Source organism: Watersipora subatra, chromosome 3 (genome assembly GCF_963576615.1).
Source record: "Watersipora subatra chromosome 3, tzWatSuba1.1, whole genome shotgun sequence".
Taxonomy (NCBI): Eukaryota; Metazoa; Bryozoa; class Gymnolaemata; order Cheilostomatida; family Watersiporidae; genus Watersipora; species Watersipora subatra.
The window spans coordinates 56,900,363-56,917,967 of NC_088710.1; the positions used below are offsets into that span (position 1 = coordinate 56,900,363).

The 17,605-nt window shown below is 35.5% G+C and overlaps 1 protein-coding gene across 1 annotated transcript; it reads right to left on the reverse strand.

Annotated features, from left to right (window-relative positions):
- Positions 1-74: 74 nt before the first annotated feature.
- LOC137391613 (AP-2 complex subunit beta-like) lies at positions 75-17,605 on the reverse strand. Its single transcript, XM_068078130.1, has 20 exons — positions 17,503-17,605; positions 17,258-17,363; positions 15,522-15,657; positions 14,737-14,850; positions 14,282-14,413; positions 13,356-13,480; positions 13,018-13,153; positions 12,470-12,624; positions 12,080-12,220; positions 10,439-10,604; positions 10,004-10,195; positions 7,199-7,378; positions 6,894-7,075; positions 6,112-6,292; positions 5,020-5,124; positions 4,451-4,596; positions 4,189-4,318; positions 3,054-3,225; positions 612-766; positions 75-406 (listed from the first exon to the last, which is right to left on the reverse strand). Exons 1-20 carry the CDS (start codon positions 17,537-17,539, stop codon positions 332-334), a joined length of 2,766 nt encoding a protein of 921 aa, XP_067934231.1. The 5' UTR covers positions 17,540-17,605; the 3' UTR covers positions 75-331.

Here is a 17,605-nt window from a genome sequence, read left to right on the forward strand (position 1 = left end):
TAAGCTAATATTTATATAATTTTGTTTTGAATACTTTTGCCAGTTCTAAATAAGTGCAACCATATTTTGCGATATGAATGTCTGCATGGATGTAGTATATTTTTGCTAGAATCTCATCGAACTAGATAGAATAGACATTTCAAACAAAAATGCAGCCCCAAATACCATTCATATAACAATTGCACATGCAGATGTTACAAAAATAAACAACGATAACTAATATGATATGGTATAAACGGAAGGAAATAAATACAAGATGTTTGTGCTGCAGTTGGAGCAGACTGGAATCTCTACAATATTACGCTTCTATGACAGTGAGTACAACTCCTTTTCAATTATGTAGTATCTGTTCATAAGCTTGTTGTACACCTGGGTAGATCTCGGTAGCTCTTGATTTCAAAGACAACTACAAGAGTAGATACAGTGTTCAAAATTGTGAAAGTTACTACGCAGATAATTAATAAACTATACACAAAATTCCTTGAAGTATGAAGGCAGGCTATTTTCAACTTTTACTTCATAACAATACGCTGTGAGTATTGCAGTTTCTGGATTTGACACAACGCGGCGCCACAGAGCAAAGGAAAAACAATCTAGCTAGTGATACTTACTGTAACGGTGTTATTCCCTGGTTGTATCTTCAACTCAGCTAGACACCAAATACCATTAGTCAGTTTCATAGACTGGTAGAGCATGTCCTGACCCTCAACATTACGCTTGGCTATCGTGAACACATTGTTGTTGCTGAGTTTCTGTGACACAGTATCTGTAATGTATACAATAACATCTACTTTGCTGATTTTATTTAAGATGTACTGTATGTCTCTACTGTCTATAGATTATTGATGAACATATCTTGAAGTGTTTGTGCAGTTATTTAACGTGAGTTTGCAATCTAAAATATGTACCTATAAATATTAGTATTCTAGGTGAATGTCCGACCTTGCCCGGGTAATAAATCTTTGCACAAAAAATTTATTTAACATATAACAACAATTACCATTCTAACTTTCAAACTTCATATCATGAAAGTAGTGCTTTGTGCAGTTTAAATAAATTAAGAGAAAAAATAAAACAACTTAAGTTTTTCAAACTTTGTCAAACAACTGTAACTTGCAAACTTCATACTATGAGGAAAATGCTTTGTGCAGGTCAAATAAATTAATAAACAAAATAAAACAACTATAAAAGTTTTTAAATGTAAATGAGAAATAATTAGCAAGTGATAGCTAAATTGAGTCTGTTTCGCTACAATTACAATACAAGATGATTTGGTAATGATACAATTAATACAAACAGAGAAAACAAAATAAAAATCTGAATATGTTGAATTAATAATAACAAATCGTGCATAGAGTGTGTGTGTATAAAAAAGGTTACTATTCTAGCAGAAGCTAGCCATCAAAACTTTGAATACGACGATACGGTACCTCTCGATACTGGTAAAAATGTAAAAAAGAGATATCGCACTGTCTTTGTCTGATCGAATGGAGAGAATATAAAGGCTATTGCTACTCAAGATAATACAATTGTCCGCGTGAAAAGTATTAGCCTTTGCTGATTTAGCAATTGAACCTTACCAAAAACTAGAAATAGAAGTTCACGAAAGCACAAAAAAGCATCATGTTTCATAGAGTTTCAATTAATATTGCCATTTAGCGTGCAATCGAGAAAACGGTGTATATAGTATATAGTAAGAGCTATGAATGATAAGAGTCTTTGTAGACTCGCGGTTAGACAATTGGATTACAAACTTGCAGTTGCAATCTCCGTGAGTTCAAATCCAGCATGATACGAGATTTTAATTCCAAGATTTTAATAGCTATAGCCGGACATACTGAAAGATATATACACATACTTTGAGATATAGATGTGTAACATGCAGCATTTAGATACAGGCAAACGAAAATTTAATACTGAGATACACAAATGAAAAATACCAATCTTAAAATATAATACATTTTCTTGAATAACCATTTTCAAACACAAAAATTATTATTATTATTACTGTAAACTTGACATTACTAAAAATATGGGTGTATCAAGCTAGAATCCCTAAATATTGTAAACAAATTGCAAACAAACAGTTTTTGAAAGGAGGTATTGATAAATGAAACACTATCTTTTCCATGAAAGAGTGCAGAATGAACCTTGGAGACTGAGAATGTTCAATACATGCATAAAGCTTTAATGATATTAGTCAATATATAACATCTTAATTCTCGATTTAAACTATCCAACGAATATTAGCATTGTTGTTACTGCTGCAACATTTAAGTTGCAGTTATTTTTTTATCACGATAAAATTAACAACTCATCATATATCTCACAATTTGTATGTTTAATGTTATGCGTTTTAGCTAGTTCATACATGTAATTTAGTTCTCACGTAATGATTTTTCTTGATTAAAACTTTTACAGTGACTTACAAAACCACCAAAACATGCCTTGAAAGGACTTTAAGAGATAAACAAAGCAATAGCTGGTGAAAACTCACTGTAACCTAAGATGCCTACACTATGTTGGATAATTGCTGACAACTGAAACAGGACATTCAGAAACAGGCAGAAGTAAATAACTCAATTGTGCTACTTTGCAAAAAAGTTTGACAGTGTGTAAAGAACATATCTTTCGGCTTTCCCGTTATTGACAATCGTGGAATTGTGGAGCTATCAAATTATTGAAATAAACATATTAAAAATAAACTAATATGATGTAATAACATTTGGCAATAATGTAGCTGAAGCCATTCAGGAGTAGAAAGTGACAGGGCGCAATATTGCAATTCTTGTGGAGCAGAGACTATGCGATGGAGCATTCTGCAATGCTGTACTTACCTCGACTGTGATAAAAGCCAGTCATGTTGTACTTACCTCTACTGTGACAATAGCCTGTGAAGATGTACATACATCTACTGTGATAATAGCCTGTAATGCTGTACTTACCTCTACTGTAATAATAGCCTGTAATGCTGTACTTACCTCTACTGTGATAAAAGCCCATCATGCTGTACTTATACCCACAGTGACAATAGCCTGTAATGCCGCACTTACCCCCGCTGTGATCTACATTTGAGATAGTCTTCTGAAGCTCATTCTGTGCTGGAATGTCCTTCCAAGTGGCTAGAAACACTCTCTTCTCCATCTCTCCATCCTCAGTGAAGAGAACATGCATGGGGACAAGACAGGCAAAATAGAAGACGTCTATGCTGTTTTTAAGAGCCACCTATAGATGTAGACAACAGTGGAAAATACAAACATGTCCTCAAGAAAGGAATGAATAGCAGAGGTGTCTTAATGAAAAAATTCGCAGTCGAACAAAAAAGTTCAATCTCACAAGCAGCTTCAGCATCAACTGCAATAAATGCCGCGAAACAAAATAAGACAAAAGATCATTTTGGAGCCTAAAGTTTACTTTATTTCATCAATCAATATGCTTATCATTTATCTTAAATGTCAAAAACAAACTATTTATAATATAACTACCCTACAGGATGAAAATACTCGATGGATTTAATAATTCGCGAGTTCACGTATGGTCAAATCCGCGAATTATAAAAATCCGCGAATCAGTTTTATTTTTAACACAAGGGAAATAACTACCACCTCAAATTAAAAACTAGCCGCTAGGCAGAGTTAGTAAACGTGGCTGAGTTCCAAACTCTTATTTAGAAATCTGCACGGTATCATCATCGAAAAAAATCTCCTGCAGTTCTTAACATTGAAAAAACTCGAAACTTACCACAAGTTGTTGGTTCACCAAAGGCCTCCAAATCGATGAACATTCAAGATAGCCTCTGGATGAATCCAAAAATTTATAGTTTAGCATGATCGACATAAAATTCTTAGCTAAACAGAAACCTAACCACGTGGTATACACAAGTGAAAGTTTTACTCTATTGCTAGTTTTCGCGGATTAATTTATTCGCGAATGTGTTCATCCGCGAATAATTTGGTCCGCGAATATGCTTGAAAAAACAATTTTTGCAAAATTCAACTCTGCGAATAATTTCATCTTGTAGGGCAAATACACATTAACTCTAAACCTCGAAGAGAATATACTTTAACCAAAGAATTTCAAACAGGCAAAGGTATAGAAGAGACATTCTCATCAGTGACATCATATGGCGAGTAATAAAACTAACATGAATGCATTTGCAGACAAAAAGAAAAATGAGAGAAAGATTACCTGCAGGTTATTCAGTGGGTCCATCTTCATGACATTTCCATGGGTGCCCATAGGCAGTGACACACTGCTGCTTTGGTTCGGTGGAAGAGGTGAACGAACTTGAAGCGCGCCGCCAGGGGTTAATGCAAAGCTGCAAATAATGCTTTATAAATTCGTGAAGACACACTTGACAAAAACACCATATTTTATTTGCAGCGATTAGACTTTCAGAAATAGTTTACAGAGTAAAAATTAAAAACTCGTTAATCTAGCAAACGTTCACCTGTTTTTGTTGAATTGTATAGCGAATCCTGTCAATGGCTGCATAGCCTTGTTTGTGACCGTCATTTCCATCACGGCTTGGTTATTCTTTCGTGAGAAGGTTCCAGTCACTTCCAATCCCTTTGCATTCTTAGCCATTAGCCATGTCTATACAGACACCCAAAACATAAACCGTGGTGTCTAGCTAATAGGTATAATTATAAATTGTAAAATTTAAAACCTATTTTAAATTTATGTAAATTAAATAATGCAAACTGACAGATATTCTCATGCTGTGAAGTAGATTACTGCTATGAATTTCCTTTAATATTGATTGTAGTGCAGTTATTAACATTTCAAGAAGGTTCAACACAAACTAGCTAGTTAAACTATCACCAACTTCTAATTGTATGGCTGAGGAACTATATAACAAGATTAGAAAGAAAACACAAACCACTACACTGAACATATGTGTGTTTGAAATGGACACTATCAATCTTAATAAGCTGAATGTGTTACGACACGCTCCAATGTGCTCAGAGCTGAACTCTCGACTGATCTAAGAGTCTGTATAAAAGGGCATAAACAGACCTCTGCCGGTGGAGTAAAGAATGTTGACGATTGAAAGCCAAATATGTCAGAGAGCCCCACGAATCCTGATGAGCTGGCAGGATCTGGCTGAGGGTTGATGTTAAGCTGCAAATGGATTGGTAAAATTAACAGAGATAATTAAATCACTCATTCAGAGCACAACCTCCAGTAACCACTTGAAAGTTGCACAAAATCTATGTCAGAGTATATATATATATATGTAAGGTATATATCTACACCTAGCACCGAATGTATCGCTGTATATATAGGTCTTGTGCTACAAGTATGACACTATATCTAGGCCCGATGGTACATGTGAGACACTTTATATGGGCCTTATGGTACATGTAAGTCACTGTATATAGGCCCTATGGTACATAAGTCCCTATATATATAGGCCCCTATGGTACATGTAAGTCACTGTATATAGGCCCTATGGTACATGTAAGTTACGGTATAGAGGCCCTATGGTACATACATTTAGGTCACTGTATATAGACCCTATGGTACGTAAGTCACTATGCCCCTATGATACATGTGTGTAGCTGTACACATAGCTGATGTAATAGATGTAAGTCACTGTAGGTCTTGCATAAGAACCACGTAATAAACAGCAACCTTTATAATCTTAGCGATATTCATTGCACTGGGTATTTTATTACTGAGAAGACAATATTTAAAAACTTATCAAAAATTCAACAAAACATCAAAAAATCATCATCTTGTGACATCATCTGTTGTTTTAATTAAGCAAATGCACCAGTGATGAGGTAAACAGATTTGCATAGTATAGAGCAAATAAACATTTTCAGTAACGAGAGTCATGAGATTGTTGTGGTGTTGCAGCCATTCTAAGTGGCACCAGATATAGCTACTCATATTTACTTCTCTTTTAAGTTCTGTAGACAGAAAAATATTGGCCTCCAAACTTTAGACTATATAGCCATATATAAACACTGGGTAGAACAGCTAGTAGCCATATATATAAGACTAGTTCCTGAAGATTGTTCTTTGATTTTTGTGATGATCTAAACCCAGAAAGCCAATCAGACGAATAAAAGTCTAAACTAAAAAAAAAGGGCCTCCACTTACAATGCTGTCGAGGTCAGTACCAAGGATGTCCTGCACCTGAGGGGCGGCTGTGGGCATGCTCGGGCCGAGACTCATGTTTAGCAGATCGTCAGTGACTATGAGGGAATCCTGGGTAGGTATGACTGTTGGCTGCTGAGTAATCACACTAGGCTCGTCCGCTTGGGTTACTTCAGCTTCTCCGCTACACACAGTTGCAATTGAACTTATATACTCCGATGAACAATTGCCGTACTTGACGTAATTGATGTACAACTAGTAGCTAAATGACACTCTAAAGTTACCAGTTCATCAATAATCATGTCTTTTACATGATAACAGAATGATACCCAGAAAAACTAAGATCTAGTAGTGAAAGATGCAAATATATTACTCAAAAGTTAAATGTAATGCAACAGATGGCTCCAAACACCACATAGAAATGATGCCATGGCTTGTATAATCTTCACAACACTTGGCCATTCAGCGGATTAATCATCATGCAAGGAACGTTGTCTAAACATAATCTTATTTTACATCGGGTATTGCTGAAAAATGATTATAGCAGCTAGCAGCAATTCAAAATATTTAGCGCATTTAGTGTTTGTAAAAATAAATTATTAAAAATTGATGTTTTTCTAAAGTCTAAGAGATCGTTAACAAAGATATGCGAATCCTAGTTAATCCATTACAGACTCGATTAAAGCTAGATCAAATGCATTGATCTGTTATGCAGACACCACCAGCCAAATCCTTTTGGCATGCAGCTGATGACTCAAGCTGCCTTAGTAAAACATAAGCCTTACGTGGCAGCTCTGCCGGGCAGCGCTCTCCTCGCCCCATATGCTGACCGACCCTCGACAAAAGCTAGTGGAGGTTTATGGTACACAGAGGCAAGACTTGAAATGTGACAGACTAGCTCGTCTAGCAAGGTTGGCTCTATTAAATCTGTCTCCTCCGATATCAAGGGCTTTTCAGCGAGTACAACCTGCAAAAAAGCAAAAGAAATGTGGCCACAATTCCAACAATCATTTAAACTATGTATTTACTAAACAACGTACAGCTCTTCAGACAAATTAGAGATGGATTGTACATTTTCTGGCACACTCACCTCCTTGGCAGCTGCAGGATCAGTAGACAAAAGTCGCCAGTAGATGTAGCCCCGGTCTCTCAAATCAGGGTTATCACTATCTTGTGTAGCTAATGCTAGCACTTGCTGCACTAGCTCCTGGGTGTCATTCGGCCGTTTCAGAAATAATTTGACGATAGCTGTAAGCAGCTGAAGCTGCACCTGCAGATGACATGGTAAGTGTTGACAGAGCAAGCAGTTTGGCCCTGGTGAGGGAAGGATACTGAAAATAAGGTTTGAATGTTCGATAGGAACATCTTGGCATCAGGTGATATAATGAGTAAATTGCAAAGTAAATTGCAATTGTCTTATCTTCTTGGACCAACAACAGACATATCATATTTGTGGGAGTGGCACCTTGGCATACTCCTTTATTAAACATACTGCCAAAAGAACTAGCCAAAATTTAGCATGAGATATTATTACATCCCATTTAGTGTTGAAGGCCTTTGACTACATTAACAAAAACATTTTTTCAAATTCATAGTGGACAGTTATGATTAGCGTATAAGTGTCCGCAATGTTGAAGAGCTAACTGTGTAATGAGATATTCGCTGTCTAAAATACTCAAATTATACTGCCAATCTGCCTGACCATCCATTATATTCCTACTTCCCCAGAAAATCCACTACACCTTATACCAGACACCAACATCTTGAGATTCTTGACAATCCATGCTTTAGAACAGCTTCATGCAAATAGAGCCTTTTCTTCCAATACGAATAATTTTACTTAGTCTTTATTTTATTTTTGTCTCATGGTATAATTCGCTTGGAACGGCGTTAATCGGTGATAACAATGTTCATATCTATCTATAATCCTTGAGTAACCGTCATTAAAATCATGTCGCTAGTTACCCCGTTGTTTGGTATAGCCCACAGTACTGTAGACTAATAAGCATTGTTGAACTTCACATAGAGAGCAATCAAGGTCGGATGCCCTTCCTGTTCCTACCAGTCGACTTTTCTGGAACTTAACCCCAAACTGTCATGTCTAGGAAATGCATTCGAGACCACTAAGTATGCTATCGAGTTGCATTGTATGAAACCTGAATTAAATTGGGTGAGAAAATAAAGCAAACATTCTCAGACAAACCAATGTACTGGGATCACAATACAATAAACAACAAATTTGTCCCATCCTAGCAGATGCCAGAAAATCTAAAAATACGTCCCTTGCTAACTTTCTTGGAAGCCAAGGTCCTCAGTAGTCAATAACAGTCCATCACATACACATATCACTGTTATAAGTATACCTAGATAATGAGAGCAGATTCCCATGACCATTGTATGATCATTACTTTAAAATTGCCCTGAGACTTTCTCTTTATGTAGTATGATTACTAATTTGGCAAATTCCACTTGGGAGAAAATGAACTACCAGTGGATCAAAGAAGAGATATAACCTAAACAGCATTAGTTCAGGTGACCAACAATGATGCCATCCTGTCTTTGAAATAATTTATCATTAACTATTTTACGCATGATATCTAGTGATGGTATGCCTTGTCATTATAGCGATTCATCTTCATACATTTTATAAATAGTATATTGTGCTGGTATGCCTCGTCAATATAGCGATTCATCTTCATTCCTTTTTATTAATAGTATATTGTGCTGGTATGCCTTAGCGTTATAGCACTTCATCTTCATTCATTTTATAAATAGTATATTGTGCTGGTACACCTCATCATTATAGCGATTCATCTTCATTCCTTTTATAAATAGTATACTGTGCTGGTATGCCTCAGCATTATAGCGATTCATCTTCATTCCTTTTATAAATAGTATATTGTGCTGGTACGCCTTAGCATTATAGGGATTCATCTTCATTCCTTTTATAAATAGTATATTGCGCTGGTATGCCTTAGCATTATAGCGATTCATCTTCATTCCTTTTATAAATAGTATGTTGCGCTGGTACACCTCATCATTATAGCGCTTCATCTTTATTCCTTTTATAAATATTATATTGTGCTGTTACGTCTGAGCATTATAGCGCTTCATCTTCATTCCTTTTATAAATAGTATATTGTGCTGTTACGTCTCAGCATTATAGCGATTCATCTTCATTCCTTTTATAAATAGTATACTGTGCTGGTACACCTCATCATTATAGCGCTTCATCTTCATTCCTTTTATAAATATTATATTATGCTGGTACACCTCATCATTATAGCGCTTCATCTTCATTCCTTTTATAAATATTATATTATGCTGGTATGCCTTAGCATTATAGCGATTCATCTTCATTCCTTTTATAAATATTATATTGTGCTGTTACGTTTCAGCATTATAGCGATTCATCTTCATTCCTTTTATAAATATTATATTGTGCTGGTATGCCTCAGCATTATAGCGATTCATCTTCATTCCTTTTATAAATAGTATATTGTGCTGGTATGCCTCAGCATTATAGCGATTCATCTTCATTCATTTTATAAATAGTATATTGTGCTGGTATGCCCCAGCATTATAGCGATTCATCTTTATTCCTTTTATAAATAGTATATTGTGCTGGTATGCCTTGTCATTATAGCGATTCATCTTTACTCATTTTATAAATAGCATATTGCGCTGGTATGCCTAAGCATTGCAGCATTAGTAACTTATCTTCGTTATGCCTACCATTGATACTCAGTCAGACAACAAAATATTTTTGTTTTAAGATACACTGCGCTTAGCATGATGCTAATATGGCGAGTGACTGAACTGATGACAAACTTGAGACAAGATGTTAACAGCTCTCTTGTGAAAAGGAGAGTGGGTGAGTAAAGTTAGAGCCTACCATTGTATTTTCATCCTGGAATCCTTCAAGGAAGCTCTCTAACAGCTCGTCAGCATTGTCGATTCTCTCTGCATACTCTCCGATAATCCATATCATACTTGCACGAGCCTCAGGCTCATCGAGAGTGTCAAGGTTCTCACAGAGGGTAGCTATAACTGACTCATACTTGTTAGGGTACTTCCTGAATATGTCCTATGAATATGGTAAAACAGCACCTTGTCACCAACCATACAAACATGTGCAAGAAGTAAACAAAGTGTCCAGAAAAAAACAAGGGGCATTCACCAACGCCACACTGTTTTTTATAAAAAATTAAATTGTCATACCAAACATAAATGTGAAACCGCCACATAGACATTTGTTACCTACGACAAAAAGAGCATATATAATAGATGTAGTAATAATAATAATACTGTTCTTGAATGTAATGCAAACCTTGATGACGACAATAGCTTCCTGCACGACATAGTTAACTTTGGTCTGAATGAGGTCAAGAAGTGTGCTGACACACTTCTCTGCAGCCACATCTACCTTAATTGCACAGCGACCTATGGCCCTCACAGACTTCCTCACAAAGTCTACGTCAACCTCGGTTGCGTATCTACAATGGTATTGAAGTCATGTGATGCCCAACATACATAGGTCACAACATCTTGAAATCTTTTGTACAAAGTAGACACTTTTACAATATATCTACACAATGACAGCTGTCGTAAAGTAGTACGTACGGAATTATCAGCTTCACTTGTAATACTGGAATTACAAGTGAAGCTTAGATTCAATAACTACGGTGGTGCGCGAGATAAACTTGACCAACCTCGTAGGAACACTGAAACTCTTCAAGTAATATACATCTATATGACTAGAAATATACAAAAAAATCTATCTGCCATGAACATATTTGTACAGATTGTGATCTTCGACCATTAAAAATGAAATGTTCGGAAATTAGCCTACATAATCATTCAAAAACATAATTTTACAGCTCTTTGATTTACATATTTGAAATCATGACAAAACGAGAATTAATTTAATATATAATTTATAGCCATTGATTAAATTCACAATGAGTGACAATATTGTAAATGGGAATTTTATTTTTCTAAAACACGGGTCGAGCCTATTCAGCACCAGCTGCATCTATGCAATGACAGCTGTCATAAGGTAGCATCTATGAGGATTATAAGCGCTACATACTTGTAATGCTGGAACTACTTGAATCAATAGCTGTATGCTTAGCCTACATTCACCCCGCAGCAATATATCTGGAGCAAACAAGAATTAAATCACAATTACAGCGCTAGCATTGACAATTGACGGCATGTACTGTCTTGCACCCTTGAACTTGTGTGCTCCTATTGTCATTCTGATGCCAATTGTATTAATAAAGTATATTGCTGGCAAAAGCCTAAGATATGCTGCAGTCACTTGACATACTTGTAAACAGTATAAAGAATTAAATTACACAAAAATTATGTTTAGAGAATGTCTTGCTTGTGATACGATTTTTTTAAAATGAGCTCAAATTACAAGTTGCGCCTTATGTGTCAAAGCCTTACGCTTCCCTAAAGTCAATTATAAACATATAATTGACATATTAGAGCATGTTATTTATGAATCTGCCACTATTTCATTGCCATTGCAAATGTCTTGGAACCACAAAATATGTATTCAATCTCCAAATTGGTTACAGTAGTTTTAAGATATGTTTACACATTCCCTTACATCTTCACTATAATTTAATGTGATAATTCCAAATAGAACAATGTGTCAATAAAAAATATTAATCTCAAAAACGAATAAGTGTTTTCAAACTTGGCAACTTTTAACATTTTTAAAAAAGTTAAGAGGCAAAATTCTTCCTTTTGGTCCTAGTCAGGATGTTAACTACTTCCTCACAATTTCCTCTGCCAAATACTGATAAAAGTGTTTTATCAAGTTAGAATTGCTATAGAATGTGTTTATAAATATCTATCTATTATTAATTTTTTATCAATCTTTTATAATATACTTCTCTATATACAGAAATATAACAAAACTATGATTGTAGTACAAGAATAAATATGTGATACTCACTCCTTAAGTTCAGCCAGAACCTGGGCTATATTTGCCTGGTTTGTCAGGCGTATCATGATGTCCAACTTCTCCAGCTTCACATAAATAGGATCATTGTATTTGACGAAGAATACCTTGAGATCTTGTTTGAGTATGTCAGGCCTACGAGGTGTGAATGCATGATATGTAGGCAACCAACAGACCCTCACGATGACCAAATGAGTAAAAGTGACGAGGCCGTAAGGTGCACTTTAACAAACTAGCCAGTTTAACCAGCAACTAACAGCTCCACCAGAATCCTTACGTCTACATTGGTATCGGTAGGCGGGTGTTCAAATCCAACAAAGTCATTGCATACAAAGCAACAGAAGCAATAGAAGAACAAGGATAATATTCGCAATAATATCAAACCTTTTCTGGACGACAATGTTTATGTTCCTCAGAGCGACATACTGTATCTCTGGCTCAGCCGATAGCAGTGTGACCAAAGGAGGAGACAACTTCTTGAGCAGTGTGGTTACATATTCACTGGTCTTATCCAAGAGCTCAAGGTATTTCATAACAACCTAGGGAAAATGGCTAGGTCAAGGTATTTTATAACAACATAGAGAGATTGACTAGGTCAAAATATTTCGTAACAACCTAGAGAGGTAAGATATATCCATAAAAATTTCGTAATCCCTCCATGAGATTATCGTGCAGATGTGGGAAACGCCATGATAGTTGGATGCACACATCAATGACTAAAAATATAAAGCTATAACTTGTCTCAAAACAAATTATATCTTATTACAAAACCGTAGGATTAAAATTACAAATGCAAATTAACACAAGTTCATTTTGGTAAAAGCAAACCAGGCATTGATTGTCAGATGTGTTTTCTAATTGACAAATAGCGAGCAAGTTTAACAATTTACACTCACACCTTTGCCACTGAAACAAGTGAATTAAAGTCCTACCTTGACAGAAGAGAGAACAACGGAAGCATTTGCATGCGCTAGACGAGGAGTTACTCTCTCTATGATACTCTGAGCCTCTCTATCATCAGCAGGAGTGTAAGTAGAGATAGAGTCAAGAATGAACACCTGACCCCACCTGTCATATATAAATATGCATGCTAACGCCGATCTGTTACTTTTTGCCTAGCTCTACCTCCAGTAACAGCTTCATATCTAAACATAAAAATGCTCATTTCCTCGAGACAAACAAGCATTTTAATTTTTTACAAAACATAAACCAGTCTGACTCGGACGTGATAATAAAACACTTGATTGAAAAAAAGACACAAATGACTTACTCAGTGCACTCGTTCAAAGCTGTCAGTAGTTTGTTAGCCGTCTGCTGATTAAATTCAAGCATGTCTCTGGCAGATGGAGAAGACTCCATGATCTCTCCGATAGCGGCCACAGCGTTCGCCACCACCTGTACAACAACAGTGAACCCCACATGTCTATTATACCATAACAGTGATAATACCTGCTGGTGTATATGGAAAAGCAATAATACTTTCAGAAAAAGGGAAGAGCATAGGTTTTATTGCAATCAGCTCGTGAATTTGTTGGCAGCCCATCATAATCCTTTCATGATAATCCCATGATAATCCTTTCATGGGATTGGTTGAGAAACGAGATCAACCTTAAAATCTAGCTGTTTAAATCTTGTGAAAGTGATCATCTACAAAACTTGGCACAGATCTGAAAACTGTTCAAACGCAGCTAAAGATTTGTTTAGAATCGATGGTTTGGCATCAGTCCTGCTATATTTGCCACTATAGCAAATGCATTCATGGAGAAGTTGATGTGTAATAGTCAGATGTCAATTTGAAACACGAAGCATCAATAGACACGTTAATTTAAAGTAATAAAATTCACAAACCCTTTGTAAGCATATCTTCAGTACACATATTGCATGCATGTGATCATAATTGTTGCATTTATATGCACATGCAAACGTTAATTACAGAATAATTATTAGCTCTTTAAATTCTGTCTGCATATATATTTTTTTCTCACAAAATCAACTTCAACTCACTTACATCGAAGTCATTTTGCCAAATGCCTAGCAAGGGAAAGCCGCTAATACAACTAATGAAGCGAACACTTGTGTATTCTAGTTACCATGATGTGTTAGGTATGAACATATAATGTATAATTAATAATTAATAACTGTAGCCAGGACAATGAGGTCATGAGCAAAACTTAACACATGTAGACGAGCGATTACCATTGGATTGCTGTCGGACAACAAATCCCTGAGAAGGTCAAGAAAGCCCTGGTCCTCCACAAGCTGTCCATTGATATCGTGTAGTTTAGCAACGCTCACTGCAGCCGTCTTTCTTACATATGGGTCCTCATCCTGTGTAATATTCACAAACACGAGTATTCAACACAAGGGCCGACCATGTAATATTCTTAGGTGTTATAAGCGAACTTGAAAGCTAGAATGCCAACAGCAACTGATAAAAGACAGAGAAATGTATGTAATAGGAGAGAAATGAACATGTTATAGGAAAGAGGTAGCATGTAATAGGACAGAGGTAGCATGAAATAGGACAGAGGTAGCATCTAATAGGACAGAGGTAGCATGTAATAGGACAGAGGTAGCATGTAATAGGACAGAGGTAGCATGTAATAGGACAGAGGTAAGCATGTTATAAGAAAGAAGTGCAAGTGTTCTACCTTGAGGCACTTTCTCAGAGGCTCACAGAAGTAGTCAGTTATTTTGTCAACTCGGATACAGCCCATGGTCCTAACAGCCAGAGCCCTGATAAGTGGGTTGGGGTCGTCACAGTCCTGTCATAAAACGCAACCAAAATGAAATAACTCAACCTCTCAACATTCAGCTTATATTCATGCACAATTTACCAAATGCAAATACAAAATGATAATACTAACAATAAACTTATTTTTAAAAACTTTATAATTGAATAAAAACGAATTATTTGTATTCCTTATACTTTTCAAATGATAAAACATGATTATGCTTTCAAGCAAATATAAAGCCATCTTACAATTAGAAAAACAAACTATTGAGGTACCAAGATTGAACAGACAAAAAAACGTTAAAAAGTTAAGATCAGACATGCTATCCTCTTTTTCTATATGATTTACAAATGACACAACAATATTTGGATTGTGACAACAAGGAATAAACATTTTTAGCACAGATTAAATCTATTCTGGATGATATGTTGAGAAACTGGAAGAGAACAATAAAAATTGAGAATAAATTAAAATCCAAAATGAGCATTTTGGAGATTTGGAATGAGAAGATTTGTATAGACAAATATTTTGTTGAATAATTTAATACTTCGCCTAGAGATAACTATCTCAGCATCCTCTGATACTATAAACTTTTGTTTTTTATTTCATCATTCACATAAACATGACAATGAATTTTTTGAAGGTTTAAAACACTTAGAATAAGTTATTCTGTCGAATGTGCTAAAGACATAAGTACAGACCTTCACAAATGTATTGACAGCCATGATGGCCATATCCGGTTGGGTCTTGGCATAGTTCATCAAGTAAAGGTAGACAAGCTTCTTGAGCTCAAGATTGTCTGTTTGCATGCAGTTGATCACATCAGGAAACAGCGAGCTAAAAATAAACAAGCGTTAGTAACTGTAACGATTGGGACGTGCAGTAAAAAGCCAAAAACCTGTCCACCGTTGTTAAAATTACTGACATAAAAAATAAACTTACGTATGTGGAAATAATTAAGAACATTTTTCAGATTACTCTGTGTTTTCAAACATTTTTAACAGTCTTAATCACTCATGATCATACTATGACTGAAATTCATAGTATGACTCGTCAAAACAATTAAGCTGACAAAAGGAAAGATGTAGAAATAGCAGATTACCGTAAAACCTTTAATTGAACGCCACCTCCAATTGACCGCCACTTTGACATTATTTGATCTTAATGAACCCATAATATCAACTGATCAGTAGAAGTGTCCACAAAATTATATTTATAATGAATCGTTTACATCAATAACAATTAATTCTCTCGTCGTCCAACTCCAAAGCTTTCCATTTTTTTCTGTTAAAACTGAAAGCAACACCATAGAAATAATTAATAATGGTCTCAGGTTAATAGTTCCTTGTTTAACGCGGTTTTGATATTTCAAAGTACATGTACATAAAAATGGTTTACATTTGCGATGGTAGATGAACGACTAGTTTTAGGCCAGAGGTTACGTTTAGCGAACAAAACTTTTACGCGTTGCACTTGTGCTAAATGTCACGCGGAAGTTTTGCTCTGCCAAAAAATTGTTTGGGCGCTAATATCGACTAGTTCAGCAGTGCCGAAGAAGAGTTGAAGTCAGAAGACATTTTGGAAGGTATTGGACATCTAGAAAAAACTAGTTCCATTGAAAGCAACAATCAGAACGCGGCTATCCAAGCAAACAATGCAAATATTTTTGTTTTGAAACGATAACTTTTGTTGCTGCATGTAATATAAGTATGTTTCATTTATGTCACTTGTTCATGAATATATGTTTGTGGCTTTTGATCGATTATCATTATATAACTTATAAATCTGCAGATTTATAGCGTATTATTTAATAACATCTTAACGGTTATCTTAACAAGACTTACAATGGACTGATGCTTGTAATTCCTGTTCTATTACACATAAAAAGCTAGTTTTGGCTGCAAACTGTAGCCAAAATATTATTGAATGCAATGAGCTTTTAATTAATATTGTTAAATATAAATATCGAATAAAAATACGTCTTCAAACTTGGAATGAAATAAAAAATTGAAAGCTCTAACAAATTGCAAAGCACAGGCAATACTATCATCGCAGATTAATTGCAAGCGATAGATAACAACTGGTAGAGATATTTTTCGTCTTTCCGTTGCATATGTTATCTAGAGATCTTTGACAAGTTAGAGTAAAGTTAGCAGATTTATTGCATCCAAAAGGCTTAACATCACTCCATCGAAAAAAGATGGCAAAATATAGACAACATTCGCTTCGCCCAAAAAGAGGGCTCAATTTATTTTCTCAAAATTCTGACGAGCAATTTGAAAGATACCCCGCCAGCCTCTGTTTGAACGCCACCTGGGAGGAAGGGTTGAAAAATGGAGCATCATTGCGTTTAATTAGAGGTTTTACGGTATCCTATGATATCAAAACAACTAAGCTGAGAAAAAGTAAAGATCTAGAAATAGCAGATTATGCCAACCTGACATCTTTTCCAACGGTCATGCTAGCAATCACTTTCTTCACAGCTTCTTTCTTTTTTTCTTTCTTCTCATTATTGAGCTCAGCTTTTAGCTCAAATATTTCACCTAGTTTGAATTGCATCAGATTACTGTGAAACATACTATTTGCAAAAACCTATTCTGAGCTTGAGTAAGCTTATTACCATAGCAAATTATATTTATTAATGCAATTTTTAGTGCTGAGAAATATATTTCATCCTCTTACCTTTTTTGGTGGTTGTAAAATATTTAGCATCCGACATGCTTGCACACTTTTAGGCCTAATTTCTACAAACAAAAAAATTACTAAAATAGGATATGATTGACAA